This window comes from Barbus barbus, assembly GCF_936440315.1.
Source record: "Barbus barbus genome assembly, chromosome: 46".
Taxonomy (NCBI): domain Eukaryota; kingdom Metazoa; phylum Chordata; class Actinopteri; order Cypriniformes; family Cyprinidae; genus Barbus; species Barbus barbus.
Genome location: NC_136724.1, coordinates 14,128,231 through 14,143,086, shown reverse-complemented (window position 1 = coordinate 14,143,086; position 14,856 = coordinate 14,128,231). Strand labels below are relative to the sequence as shown.

The following is a 14,856-nucleotide window of genomic DNA, read 5'->3' as shown; positions in this document are numbered from 1 at the left end:
ATTAATAGCAGAATGTTCAAGCTGCTGCATAAGTAAATGATGAGAGAATTTTCATTTTTGGCTACAGTATCCCTTTAAGGTTGGAATGTAATTGTAGAAGTTCTAGAATCATTATTAAAAAGCAGAGCTGATTGAAATGACATAACATACAATTTTTTTAAGCAATAAGACCCACAGTAATTGTGGCACTATAACAAACCTGCCTTGAGTGTGTAATGGAATAGAGTTGCCACGATCATGAATGTGTAGATTGAAATTACGGTGGCATGATTAAAGTTAATGGTGATCTGAGCAGAGACCATCACCAGGAGGACTTTAAAAAGGACGTTTTGTATTTGGTAGAAATCCTGCAATAATGTCATTCCAGATGATGATTGTTCAAGCCTTTTTGTGGTTTTGCCACAGATTGAATCCTGTTGTTGGTGCTTATACTGAGGATGCATGTGTTTTTAAAGCCCCTGTTAATACATTTAAACATATTTCATCTCGTTTTGTTTTCGAAATATTAAAAACTTCCCGAAGCATTTTCTAAGATGTATTATGGTCTTATAACAAGTTGAACCACAGAATTCCATTTTTACTTCATTTTTGTGTGTACTTTACTTAAATATTAAAATTGTGGTACAACACAAGTTGTGTTAAAAAGATTATAAAAACATACTGCTGAAGGCTTTTTGTTATGCCCATTTCTTTCTTAAAGTTTTATATTTTATGTGAAGTGAAATTGCACAGAGGTAAATAAACCTCCATCTCTGAAAATCTGGTAGTAAGTAAAAGGCCATTGAAGAGTTGAATGATTTGATTTTGTGCATCTGAAAACATGTTTCTCTTACAGGTTGTGAGGGAGAGTAAAAGGTGGAAGTCTTTAAAACTTATTTTTTGTATACTTCACTAGCAAGTATTCCTAGTTTGCTGCTTATTGAGAAAGATTTGGGATGTTTGTGGCCTTGTTTTTTATTTTTGAAATATGTATATTTAAGTGATTTTGGAAAGAAAGTAAGATTTATATTAAGAAGGATTTGTCTGTTATTTTAGTTTGTTCTGGTGTGTGCTATCCTTTGTAATAAGCGATAGCGAAAGATGATTTGCACTTCAGAGTTTGGGTAGTTTTTCTTACTGTCTGTTTAAGATTTGAAAGAAACCACTCACAATCTTAAAAAGACATTTTGAAACCAAATTCCCAAAAAAAAAATTCTATCACCTAACATGTAATACTTAAACCTACCCATGCTTTCAATGTATTAAGCCAATCATGAGTGTGACTGTTCCAAGGTTTTAATTCTACATGTCTTAGTTAAGTTTGTGTACATGCAGTCATAGAGTCTAGCGGTGCTAATAAAATGAGGCTGTATTATGTCATTTATTGTACTGGGTAGTATTTATTGTCTGTAATAAAACAAAATAAAATAATAATTTCAATAGTGAACTAAATGAAACATGAACCCAAGCATTTGTGTTTGTTTTTACTTTACTTTGGGAGGTTTCTCTCATTCATTACAAAAAGTACACGACACAAGAAGCTATATATATTTCCATAATAAATTATACATATATATAAATTAATAAAATATGTCCATAATAAAATTGTTCAGAAATAGCATTTCCACAGCCTTATTTTCACAATATCTGTGTTTGTTCTCTCTGTTCCAAATGATAAAGTGTGTTGAATATCAAATTGATCACTTTCATGGAAGGAATTTAAGAACAGATGTTCTGTCCTCTTGTTTCGTGCTGGTTCAGGCTTGGTTTCACTTCGTCCCACACTATAATAACTGATTCAAAATCAGCAGAGAGTTTGTACTTCACCAGTGTAGTCTCACATTTTAGTGAGCCGAAGAGTGTTAAGACGAACTCCCAGAACTGTTGCACCAGATGGATATTGAATCTCTCTCAGTATACCGTTCCATTTCCACTCGCCCTCATCATACCTGTGAACAAACATTTACCTAGTTATTTGAACATGTACATTTGGATTGTTTTAATCACGTATGTGGTCAGATTCACAATATATCAGTGTCATTTCAGTTAAGGAGAGATGTTGAGATTTTTATTTAATTTATTGATTGATGTAATGACCCTCATGCCATCCAAGATATAAATTTTTTCTCACCAGTGGATCCTCTGTAGTGAATGGGTGCCGTCAGAATGAGAGTTCAAAGAGCTGATAAAAACATCACAATAATCCACAAGTAATTCATACAACATCACTTCTGGCCAAAAGTCCATAATCCATAACATTTCTTCCAGTAAAAAGTCACTTTATTGTTTATAATGTTTAGAAGTGTTTAGATCTGTTTCGGATTGTTTTTGCTTGGAAACAGTGCTTGATGCATGCACATTTCTTTCCTGAATCAGATAATATTGCTTTTTGGATTTTAGCTGAAAGCGGTTTGCATTTTTGAAGTTAAAAATGTCTTAACGATGGATTTGTTTCTTACAATCATGCAACTTGTTGCTTCACAAGATGTTAATTGATGGAATTAAGTGGTGTGGATTATTGTGATGTTTTTATTAGCTGTTTGGACACTCATTCTGACGGCACCCATCCACTGCAGAGGATCCATCGGTGAGCAAGCAATGTAATGCTAAATGTAATGTTCAAATGAATAAACAATATGCATCTCGGATGGTCTGAGATTTTCTGAAAATATTCATTTTTGGATGAACTATTACTTTAATTAATCAATTACTAAGTGGATACTTCCCTTTGCATAGTTCCACTTAAAGACCGATTGGTGTATTGATTGGGTGCCTCACCTCCAGATGTCGTTCATCTCCTGTGGCATGAGATCATCGCTGTCCTCTTTGGGGAACATGGTAAATCCACCTGTAGCATAGAGGACTCCACCCACAGTGACCAAGCTAAGTGAACTGCGGTCCTGGGGAAACTCCACAAACTCTGACCACCTAGAAGATAGAGAGTGATGGGGTTAAATAATTGTTTATTGCAAGCTAATTATAATGGGGTTGTCCCACAAGTAAATGCATACCATAAACCTTAGATAATGCTGCAGGTTGTTTAGCATATACTGTATGTGGCCACACTTACTTGTTGGTTTTGATGTCATAGACCTCAGAGTTGCCTGTGAGGCCAGTGTCAGTCACACCAGCTGCCACGTAGATCTTGTTTTTGTGAATTGTGACCCCAAAGAGTGAACGTGCAGTATTTAATGGAGCCAGATCTTTCCACTGTCGCTTTTTAGTGTCGTACACACACACTCTATTCAAACACTCTCTACAAAATAAGACAAATGTGTGTATAAATGTGAGATACAGTAGCAGCCTTACTACTAGCTATAATATTGAATGCATATTCCAAAATAAAATGTAGAAATAGCTTATAAACATACTTGTTCTCTCCCTTTCCTCCAATTACATAGATCATTTCATTATGAGACAATACTCCATGGCCATATACAGGATAGGGAAGAGGATCGGACTCGGCCCATTTAAGATACCTTAAAAAAAAACCAGGGTTATTTAAGTACACAGTGAAAATAAATTGGTGCAGAAACAGTTTTCACTAGTCAAGAAATTGCTAGTAAATTTCACAAATAATTACAGAAGAAATGGCAAGTAAAGCACTGAATTAAAATTTTGAAGTAGAAAGAGAAAAGTATTCCAATAATCTTGGAATACTTAAAAAATATATATATATTTTTTTTTCATAGTGTATCTGTTGGGACGATTCAATAAACAAAAGACAAATTTATAGCTGATATTCAAATAATTAACATGGCATCAGTAAACATACTTACTGTCTGTCATAAACCATGACTGTATCCAGAATGTTTTCTCCTTCCTTCATTTCTTTCCCTCCAATAACAAAGATGAAGTTTTCTGCCTCTCCCATGCCAAACAGGAAGCGGGGAGAGGGTATGGGAGGCATGCCCATCCAATCTGATGTTGCAGGGTCAAACTGTCAGATATAATGACAATATATCATCCACTGTGTTATATGGGACAGTCTACATGAGCATTTGCTGATCATTTAAAGGAAGGGTGGTTTTGTGTGATAACCTGCTAAGAACTTATAGACAATGTTTTCTCATGGTTAGCTTTAGGTGTTATTATTTCAGAACCATAAATTAACCTTCCCAGAATGTTCTGAGATGTTAGTGTCTATTCTATTATATGAAGTTCCAAACGTAGGTTTTTGGGAGGAGCCTAATCATTCGTTTCCTGTCAGTCATCATTATGAGCCTAATAAGCAGCAGTCATTGCGCCGTCCCAGCGACAATTATTCCGGCATCCCTCCACCTCCCCATCTCCACCTCTATTTCTGTTATTCTCCCTTTATGTAGTACCACAATAGGAGAATCGAACCAGCAGCTCAAACGTCTGTTGAGGACAGCAAGCCAAGCTTGTTTACAAATAACTATTAAGACTGGATGGGCAGCCAAACTGGTGAAATGGTTATGTTATTGTATTCTTAAACACTGACTACATAAACTTTTAGAATGCTTCAAATGAAAAATAAAGCATTAAGTTTAAAATATTGTCTATAATATACTGGGAAAACAATAAAAAAAAAGAAAAAAGAAATGTCTTCCCTGTGCTCTCAGTTTCACAGAAAATACACCAAGTCATCCCCAACAAATGCAAAATGTTCCCTTAACATTACGGTATAGTTCAAGTTATTTCTTTGGGCACAGATTATTAACATTCTAGAAAAATTGCTAAAACTATGCTAAATCTCTTGGTTTTTCAACAATAAGGGACAAGCCCATCTAAATATCCTGCCCAGACCAGTGATTCCATGGGGTCTTACTTTCATTAATATCTAATAGGTAAATACAGCTGGGTAAAGAAAAAAAAACACGTTGTCTAAACTTCCCAATGTGCAGAATTAATGACGCTGAGAAAATAATGAATGAAAACTAGACTCTAAAAGCAAGTAAATGAAGGAAAGTATTCCTTTACCTGCAAAAAGTATGAATAGATCTGTTCGTCTTTGCTCTGCTCATCAAAAAAGAGTCACCTGCCACAAATATCTGATTTTCCTTTGTGACCAGACTGCAATGGTTTTTGGGAATTTGGGTGGAGAGTGACGCCACATAACAATCATTTTCCGTTGGGTCATAAGCCACTGATGCAGTGTCATTGATGAAGAAGATCAAGTCTCTCAAGAACATCCCAAACCGCAGATTGTCATTTAAGATTCCTGGAAGTAGCTCCTCCTGCTCTTCTTCCTCCTCTTCGTCTCCCTTCTTCTTTCCTTCCTGAACAGCACTCTTTTTGCTTTTGTTCTTCTTGACTTCAGGAAACTTCCCAGCATGGGCTTCTTTGACCAGTTGCAGTTTCTTGGTGATCTCTGGGTTTGAGCTCAACCATTCATGTTTCTCCAACCGGTGGCTGGGAAACTCCTTGTCTTTGATCTTCAGCACATAATCAACCATCATATCGCTCTCCAGAAGATCGAATAGACCATCCTGCAGCAGGGTTTGCTGGTACATCTGCAGCTCCTCCATGGGATCTATGGGTAGAGCCATATTGATCGTGCAGTAAACCTGACGGTCACAATGAAGTCAATGGCTAGTCCAGCAGTCTCTGTACCAAACTTCTGTTACTGGCTGAAAAAGAAGAGGCAAGGCTGAATCAGTTCCGCTTTGCTGTCGGGACTTCAGGCTTCATCAGCTGTCCCAATACTTCAACCAAACTCCAACTGGGGGCTATTTATAGGTCCTTCAAAAAGATGTGGAATCCATACTTGTACACGTGAAACACAACCCCCTGCCCTGTGCAACAGCTGACACACTTCCCCATGTGAGACAGCAGTCGCTGACGCTGCTCCTGTAGTTCCTGGCTCAGAGCCAACAGCTGAGCGGGCCAGGGCTCTGCTCCGCGGGGCTCCGGTGTGTGCAAGGGCGGTGCCTCCACATATCCACCAGCACCTAGCCCCACCTGCTCCACAGGGCTAGCCTGCTTCTCCAGTGAGCTTGGGCCAGGATTTAGGTGTATATCCCCCACTAAAAGCATAAGCATCAGTAGTATTTTGGATGCTTGTGCTTTGCCCTTGCTGAGATGTTGCCTTGTTGCCCTTGTTGTCCTTGCTCCTGTTGCTCTTCCACCAGAATGACGACCAGATGGAATACAGAGTATTGTGTCCATACCCAAACATATAGAGCTTAGTTTGTTTACCATAGAATAAGCCGTCTGAGATACCCTCATAAGATGAAAACTTGGTACTCCAAACACAAAACAACAATAATAAATGTGATAAAATACAAAGGGCTTGAGTGGAGCCCAGCAAACCACCCCTGCCTTCGGCAGCCATCTTATTTTAAAATCTTCCCCTTCTATGACATCCGCTTCCATCATTACAATGGCACATGATAACTTTCGTGAACTCTACAGTAAGCTACCTCAAAAATTAAACGAAAGTTTAGAAGTTTCGAAAACAATTCTAAAGATGGCTGTGCACCTGTTTTTCTGAGTCTGACGCACAAGGTCCATAAATTAAGCTGATATTTTAATATACTGGCCGAACTGCATTTTATAGCATAAATTACAAATCAATATGATTTGAACTCATGTAAATACTGTCCAGTATTAGCCTAAGCAAAGTTAGCAACAGTCTCAGGCAACCTGCAACATTGGTTTTGTTTGAAAATATGAAGGAAGGCAGTGGAATGTTTTACAACTACTGATGAAAATGACATAAATTAAAGTATGGCAGATGGATTTATATTTTAATGTCTGCCATTTTAGTTCAAACCAATGCAATGGTATAAAATACCAAGTTTTTATGCACTGAAGTTTAAAGTGTAAACTGTGTAAAGTTTAACGGGTTGATGGAAAATAAGCTGTCTAGGTATCTAGAATTATTAACAGCAGATAAAATATCATATCATTTAGATTCATATCCCTTTTGTTAGTCTGAAATTAGGGGTGTGTATTTTTATAAAACTTTTTTTTTTTTCAAAACTTTGTTGATTATAGTCACACAACCATTTTTTCTTTATTTAAAAAACTGGTCATTGGTGTTAATGTCATTATTTTAATGTTTCTGCTGTCATTTTATTTACGAAAAACTTAACTGTGTTGGGGGTGGGGGTTGTTAAAATTTTTGAATAAATATCACTAGGAAAAAAGGTTCTGTACCACCGCTTTAAGTATTATACATGAAATGTAACAAAAATACAATTTTCCTGTTTTATGTCTAAGAAAAGATCACTAGTCACTAATAATATCAACAGTTCACTACAGTCACAGGTTACCTTAATGGTTGAACCAACAGAAGAGAGCTTATGCCAGTTCATATAAATATCCTAGATTGAAAAGGTTTAATGGCATCAAAGATCTTGAATGTTCTCAGTGACATTTATGCTTTTGTTAAGAGTCACAGTTTAATTTAAACAACCGAGTTGTCCTGCAGGATGAGTGTCCCAGATGATTGATCTCTGACAATTACAACTTTGCCATTACCTTATTTGCAGAAATTTGAAACATGAATGAAGTTCCCAAAAAACACACGCAGACAAAAAGCAACTTATCAAGGTGACAAAAAGACATACACATATAGTCACTAATGAAGAGGATTTTAATGCATATCACAAATTCAGAAAACAGTCTTTGTGATTGTCAGTTCAGTATTTTTAAATACATATTAGTAACATATTATGTATAGATATGAACACTGAATATTTGTATTTCATTTGAATTAAAACTGTTATAAAATTTGTAGTAATAAAATCCATCATCTAGGTTTTTAACTACAAATCACATATTGAAACTCTTTTACACATGTAAAGCAGCCAATGAGAGTAAAGTCTGTAATGTTGAAAAAATCTGTAAAAATGTAAATAGCGGTTTCGAATGACTCTTTTCTTACAGTACTGTCAATAAAACATTTTTCTCCAGATTTCTAGATTATCATTGTCTGCAGAATTCATAAGAAGACACAAAATGTGTAAGTAAACCAGTCAGGTTTCATCAAAATGTAAGCATCATGTGTAATTTCTACTCTGCCTTTTGCTTGTTTGGGTCCACAGGCTGGGCGGCAGCAGCAGCGTCTGTCTGGGTGGTGCTGGGATCTGTGGGAGTGGGATCAGGAACGGGCGCTGGAGGGGGGATTGGGTCTGGATCATCAATCAAAGCTTGTCTTCTTTCCCTTTCCTTAATCAGCTGAATCAAGCAGTAGGTAACGAACAACACGGTGATGGTGGTGAAGGGGAAACCTGAGAATTTTTTTTATAAATTTTAAATGATTTAAAAATAAAAATAAAATAATTCAATAAAAAGTAAAAAAATAAAAATACAATATACAAATCAACTTCTTGCAATCTTACAATAACAATTACATAAAATCTTTTGGATTTTAAAATGCAGATATATTGCTCAAGTATCACCAGTACTTCACCTTTCAGTAACAATCTCTTGGCAACCAGATTGGCAAATTCAAGACTGTTCAGGGCTAGGACATTGTAAAGGACAATTGTCCAGAAGTTGAAGGTATTAAACACAGCCCTGATCCTGCGTGACATAGATTCTGATATCGCCATCTGTGGGTGGAAAGAAACATTTCTAGATGAAATTATTGCTTATAGTACCAGCAATTTAACATTTAACCACTGGAGCATCTTTGTTACAGTACATGAGCAGAAAGTCCAGCAAATTATTGCTGGTCATCTTTCTTTCAACTTACTTCAATAGAAATAAAAGGTTCCATGGTGAAGAACCTGGCAGTCCACAATTCAAAATTAAGGCCAAAGCAGTTTAAGAAAGCCCAGATGAAAACCACCCAGCCTGGTCCCAGCCAGAGCGCTGCGATGCCAAACGTGCACAGAGAGGCTATCAGCTCATCCAAAACATTGTCATGCTTCCCACCGAGATAGTTATAAACATACCTGTAGAGATGACAGCATTCTTTGTTAAAATACTAGTGCTTGAAACAGCATTGTGTTGGTTAAAATCTAATAAAAGTAACAATGTCAGTCATACTTGCAGAGAAAGTCATGTATTCCTCGATCAAAGTGTCTGTAAAAAACATGTTTTATCAATTATCAATACTGTTTAATTTGAAATCTATTTTATTATAACTTTTACAATTAAAGAAACAAGAAAACAAATAATGATAAAATTAGCTCACTCACGCCTCAGAGAACACATAAAGCATTGTAATGCATTTCGGTGGTTTGGGAGGGTCCAGATGATCCAGTCTAGATATTGTGTTTATCACTCCAAACATCACTGCTGCTTTCACCCAATCATACACCAGATTTAAATAAGCCAATCCAACTGCATGGTCAAAGAAGAGAAAGACTATTGTAGTCTTTTGACATTGATTAACTAAAAAGTAAGCGAATACAAAGACACACATACATACCAAGGGCCCAATCTGAGATATTTTTAAGGAGCTTCATATCACTAGGTATGGTCAGAATGTACATGAAGTGTAAGAGGACTGCCACTATCATAATAACCCCCAGGTGTAGCAGGCCCTGAAGGGAAATATTCCACATCTCTCCATCCTTCCTTGTCAGGTTGGGGTTATTGGCCTGCTGGGGTCAGAGGGCAGTGCTATAAAATCCCAAATCCCACAGTCCAATTATATAGAAAATAATCAAACCATAATTTCATATAGTTACAGACCTGAATGTAGAACTTGTCGAAGGTCATGATGGGTCCAAAGTAAAAGAAGGGAAGGTAGAAGTTGTACTTGAGAAGCTCCAGGATGCTGTAGTTTCCATCTTTCTTCTCACAGTTCTCCAGAGCGAAACTCATACAGCGCATGATGGTGAATCCACAGCCGCCGTAGAACAGAAGAGGACGCAGCTCAAAACTGCCAGTCACAAACCCTGCCTGAAAGACGAGCCATCACAAATGAACAACCATAAACGTAGAAGGAAAAAAAAATATATATATATCACTAATAATTATTATATAAATGGAATAATAATTATTTATTATGAATATATTAGTAATAATTATTTAATTTTAACAATTATCAATCATAATAATCATTTAATTTATTTTCATTGTACTACTACTAATAAGCATCATTATTTTAATAATAATTATATGCATATGAGTTATATACTGTTTATGGCGTTTTAATTGTATATTATATATTTTGAATTGTTTAATTTGAACAATTGTTATTATCATTTTTATCATCCTTCCATTTTATTTTTGTTTTTAATAATACTAATAACCATTGTTTATTTAATGTATTGTTTTATTTTATGTATTATTATTATTATCATTTCTTTTCATTTTAATATATTTACATTTAATCATTTAGCAGATGCTTTTATCTCAAGCGTCTGACAAATGAGGACAAAAGCAGCAATCAAACCAACAAAAGACAAACAAAGTTCTGTGACAAGTCCTGGTTAATTCAGTGAATGAAGCAAGGTTATTTTGTTTTGTTTTTATAACATATTTTATAATAATAAAAGTAGATAGAAAGGAAATAAAGCTAGTGATAATAATAATTGTAAGAAGCATATGATGTTAATCACTTTCTGACTTTATATAAAAGATTAGCATAATAATTGATATAAAAGGAAGATAATAAAATATAGTAAATTATCATTAATAATGATTAATTATGAAAATTATCCTTTTTTTTTTACATTTTCAGAGTGTCAGACACATACCTGCCAGGAAATGAATGGCTCCATTTTAAAAGTCGCCAGTGTCGTGAGTCCAGCAACGAAGCAGAGCCACCTGAGCTTGACCAGAGAGATGCTATAGAGCAGCACAAGGTGAGAGAGGATGAGTGTGACGTAGGCCCAGCCCATACTGGTGAAAACCGCCAGCATACCATACATCATGAACATCAGCGATCTGTACTGTGGGATGAGAGAACATGAGAGAATGAGCATTTCGGTTTGGCCATATAGAGTCGTACATTCATTCATTAAGTCACATATAATAATATAGATTTGTTTGGACTTTCAAGAGGCACCTGTGGAGCCAGCAAGGAGCAGATCTTGGCAAAGATCACATGACCTGAGAGTGCAAAGATGATATGCTCTCGAAATGAAGAGAACCACATCATCCACTCAACATCAGCCGTATCCTGCCATGTGATATGGATCAAGTCAGTTAGCACAATTTTATATATACCCATAATGTGAAGTTATACAGACAAAATCTCACCATTTTTCTTCCAGAGTAATACCATCCTGGCTGAACACTGGTCTTGAAGGTTTTTCTGTTGGAATTTGCTGGATATAGATAATCATGAGACAATGCTCTATTCGTTAATAAATATGATCAAATATTCATTTAAAGTAGGTTTCCCAAACTAGGGTTCATGAGGAAATTAGAAAATGAAGCTAATAATTATACAAATGTAAAACAAATGAATACTTGTAAAATAAACCAACACAAAATAAAGCATTTACTAAAAATTAGTGCTGTCAAATGATTAATCGTGATTAATCACATCCAAAATAAAAGTTTTTGTTTACATAATATGTGTGTATATTTATTATGTATATATAAATACACACACATGCATGAATATATTTAAGAAAAATATGTTGTTTATATATTAAATATATTTATATTATATAAATTATATGAATATAAATATATACATGTAAATAATTTCTAAATATATATTGTGTGTGTGTCTATTTATATATACATAATAAATATACACAGTACACACACATATATTGTGTAAACAAAAACTTTTATTTTGGTTGCGATTAATCGCGATTAATTGTTTGACAGCACTACTGAAAATATATTTAAAAAGATGAAATATTTTACATACCCCTGAACATTACAACATGTTCTTAAATTATTTCAATATTAAAATCTTCAATAAATATTTTAATTAATAGATGTGTATAATATATGGAAAAACTGTATATTCAGTTATTACTGTAGCTTTTGTCATAAACCCATAATACAGTTGTGGTCAGAATTATTGGAACCCTTGGTAAATATGATCAAAGAAGACTGTGAAAATTAACCTGCTTTGTTAATCCTTTTGATCTTTTATTTAAAAAAATCACAAAAAGCTAACCTTTCATTGGATAATAAGACTTTAAAATGGGGGGAAATATCATTATGAAATAAATGTTTTTCTCAAACACACGTTGGACACAATTATTGGCACCTTTTTATTCAATACTTTTTGAAACCTCCATTTGTCAGTTTAACAGCTCTAAATCTTCTCCTATAATGCCTGATGAGGTTAGAGAACACCTGACAAGAGATCAGAGACCATTCCTTCATCCAGAATCACTCCAGATCCTTTAGATTCACAGCTCCATGACGGTGCTTCTTCTCTTCAGTTCACCTCACTCATTTTCTACAGGGTTCAGGTCAGAGGACTGGAATGGCCAGCAGAAGCTTGGTTTTGTGCTCAGTGACCCATTTTTGTGTTGTTTTTGAGGTTTGTGTTTGGATTATTGTACGGTTGGAAGATCCAAACATGGCCCATTATAAGATTTCTAATAGAATCAGTCACTTATTGATTTTTTATCTGTTGGTATTTTATAGAATCCATGATGCCATGTGTCTGAACAAGATGTCCAGGACCTCCAGCAGAAATATAGGCCCACAACATCACAAATACAGCAGTATATTTCATTGTACACATGGGGTACTTTTTATCCCTGTGTTCACCAAACCCATCTTGAGTGTTTGCTGCTAAAAAGCTCATTTTTTAGTTTCATCTGACCATAGAAGCCAGTCCCATTTGAAGTGCCAGTCCTGTCTGATAACTGAATATGCTGGAGTTTGTTTTTGGATGAGCTAGGAGAATTTTTCTTGAAATCCTCCCAAACAACATGTGGTGATGTAGGGGCTGTTTGACCATTTTTTTTTAAGGTTTTCTGACCCCGAGACTCAACTATTTTCTGCAATTCTCCAGCTGTGATCCTTGAAGAGTCTTTAGCCACTCAAACTCTCCTTCTCACCGTGCATTAGGACGATATAGACACACGTCCTCTTCCAGGCAGTTTCATTACATTTTCTGTTGATTGGAAATTCTTAATTATTGCCCTGATGGTGGAAATGGGGATTTTCACTGCTCTAGCTCTTTTCTTAAAGCCACTTCACTAATTTGTGAAGCTCAATTATCTTTTGCTGCACATCAGAAATATATTCTTTGTTTTTTCTCATTGTGATGGATGATTAAGGGAATTTGGGCTTTGTTTTCCCTCCTATTTATATTTCTGTGAAACAGGAAGCCATGGCTGGATAATTTCATGTTCATAATCACCCTAGAGTGCTCAAAATTGTGAATATGAATGGGAGTATACTTCAGAGATATTTTACTCTTAAGAATTTCTAGGGGTGCCAATAATTGTGTCCAACGTGTGTTTGAGAAAAACATTTATTTCATAATGATATTTCCCCCCATTTTAAATTCTTATTCTCCAATGAAAGGTTAGCTTTTTGTGAATTTTTTAAATAAAAGATCAAAAGGATTAACAAAGCAGGTTAATTTTCACAGTCTTCTTTGATCATATTTACCAAGGGTTCCAATAATTCTGACCACAACTGTAATACCTCTTTCTCTTCTCTGTCACTCTGTTTCAGTCATTCATTCTTTGGTATATTAATACTGACATATGATCCCTGCTGCGTACTTTGCATATCTTTCTGAGGTTAGCGGATCACTGCGCTGTCTTCCTCATACAATATACAGTAGTACTATTTTTGTGCTCTAATGGCGATGTTTATGAGCTCAAGTGGATGTAAAACGGTAAAAGCCTCACAGAAACCACTCTAGTACATTGACATCATTTTAGGGTCACATCAGAACAGTGTGCATGTGTTCATTTATACTCACAGCTGGATACATCAAATATCCATCTGGCAGCCCAGAGCATTGCCATACACAGCACTACATTATAAAAGTAGAGCTCGTACCTAGGAAGAGCTGCTTTGACCCCCATTGTGTGCAGGACAACCTGAGAGAGTTTGGAAAAGTACGGTTAGAATGAATACAAATCTGGTGTCAAATTTGGTCATTAAAATATTTTCCAATCAAGACAGCCAATGAGCGATTAGGGTCCCGCTATAAATACAACTTGGTAATTGATAAACTACTATGGGATGAGAGCAATATTGTAGTGTTACTGTAGTTCAACTTGTAGAACATGGCGCTAGCAACATCAAGGTCATAGGTTTGCGTCCCAGGGAGCAAATGAACTGAGAAAATTTATGCTGTAAATGTACTCCAAGTCTCTTTGGATAAAGAGTTAAATTGCATAAATATAAATGGCACCATATGTTTAACACTTTCTAACAAAATAAATAAATAGATGAACTGAAAACAACTTGATCTTTGTGGGCAGGGCAGACGTTTCCAATGATTTGGATTGTGTGAGCAGGAAGCATCTACACTATGTGAGCTCTTGCTATTTTTAGCTGGGCTATTTTCTGCTTTCATTGTATTGACTGAAGCATCTCAATAAAATATGATTTTTACATTACAGCCAAATCTTTTATCTTCTTTTAACCAGCAGATGATTCTTTTGTCTATTTCTCTTCTCAGGTGATTTAAAGGTATGTAGTCCAACACCAACCTGGTCTGCATTATTGTGACGGTTGTTTTTGTGAGAGGATCCATGCAGGTAAGTTACCAGCTTATTAGTTCAACTATTTGATTTAAATATTAGCGGGTCATGCTGCCAAACAGATTTTAGAAACACCTGTTGTACTAACCTTGAGCACAGCAATGCCACCGTAACCCAAATACTGAAAAATCCACTTGAACTTAAAATAATGGCAATAGTGTAAAGAAAAGATCAGGTAAATAACAGTCTAATGCATCCTCTCTGTTTCTACAAAGTGTCAGTTGGGTGCACAAACTGCCTGTTGGGCAGTTGCGGACAGTTAAAGGTGAATGGGAGATGTATTTATATTCATCTGAAGTAG

The 14,856-nt window shown here is 35.6% G+C and overlaps 1 protein-coding gene and 1 pseudogene across 2 annotated transcripts; both read right to left on the bottom strand.

The window, feature by feature from the left end:
* Nucleotides 1-1,816: 1,816 nt before the first annotated feature.
* Nucleotides 1,817-5,492, bottom strand: LOC306864989 (kelch-like protein 40b; annotated as a pseudogene). Its single transcript has 6 exons — nucleotides 4,924-5,492; nucleotides 3,759-3,919; nucleotides 3,351-3,458; nucleotides 3,050-3,235; nucleotides 2,758-2,907; nucleotides 1,817-1,928 (listed from the first exon to the last, which is right to left on the bottom strand). The product of its transcript is annotated as a kelch-like protein 40b (transcript).
* A 2,032-nt stretch (nucleotides 5,493-7,524) lies between these two features.
* Nucleotides 7,525-14,822, bottom strand: LOC306864747 (protein-cysteine N-palmitoyltransferase HHAT-like protein). The gene is made up of 12 exons (XM_079408954.1): nucleotides 14,644-14,822; nucleotides 13,766-13,886; nucleotides 11,110-11,177; nucleotides 10,916-11,029; nucleotides 10,605-10,799; nucleotides 9,595-9,804; nucleotides 9,329-9,500; nucleotides 9,096-9,240; nucleotides 8,944-8,979; nucleotides 8,648-8,849; nucleotides 8,363-8,504; nucleotides 7,525-8,180 (listed from the first exon to the last, which is right to left on the bottom strand). Exons 2-12 carry the CDS (start codon nucleotides 13,869-13,871, stop codon nucleotides 7,963-7,965), a joined length of 1,608 nt encoding a protein of 535 aa, XP_079265080.1. The 5' UTR covers nucleotides 13,872-13,886; nucleotides 14,644-14,822; the 3' UTR covers nucleotides 7,525-7,962.
* Between the last annotated feature and the right edge of the window lie 34 nt (nucleotides 14,823-14,856).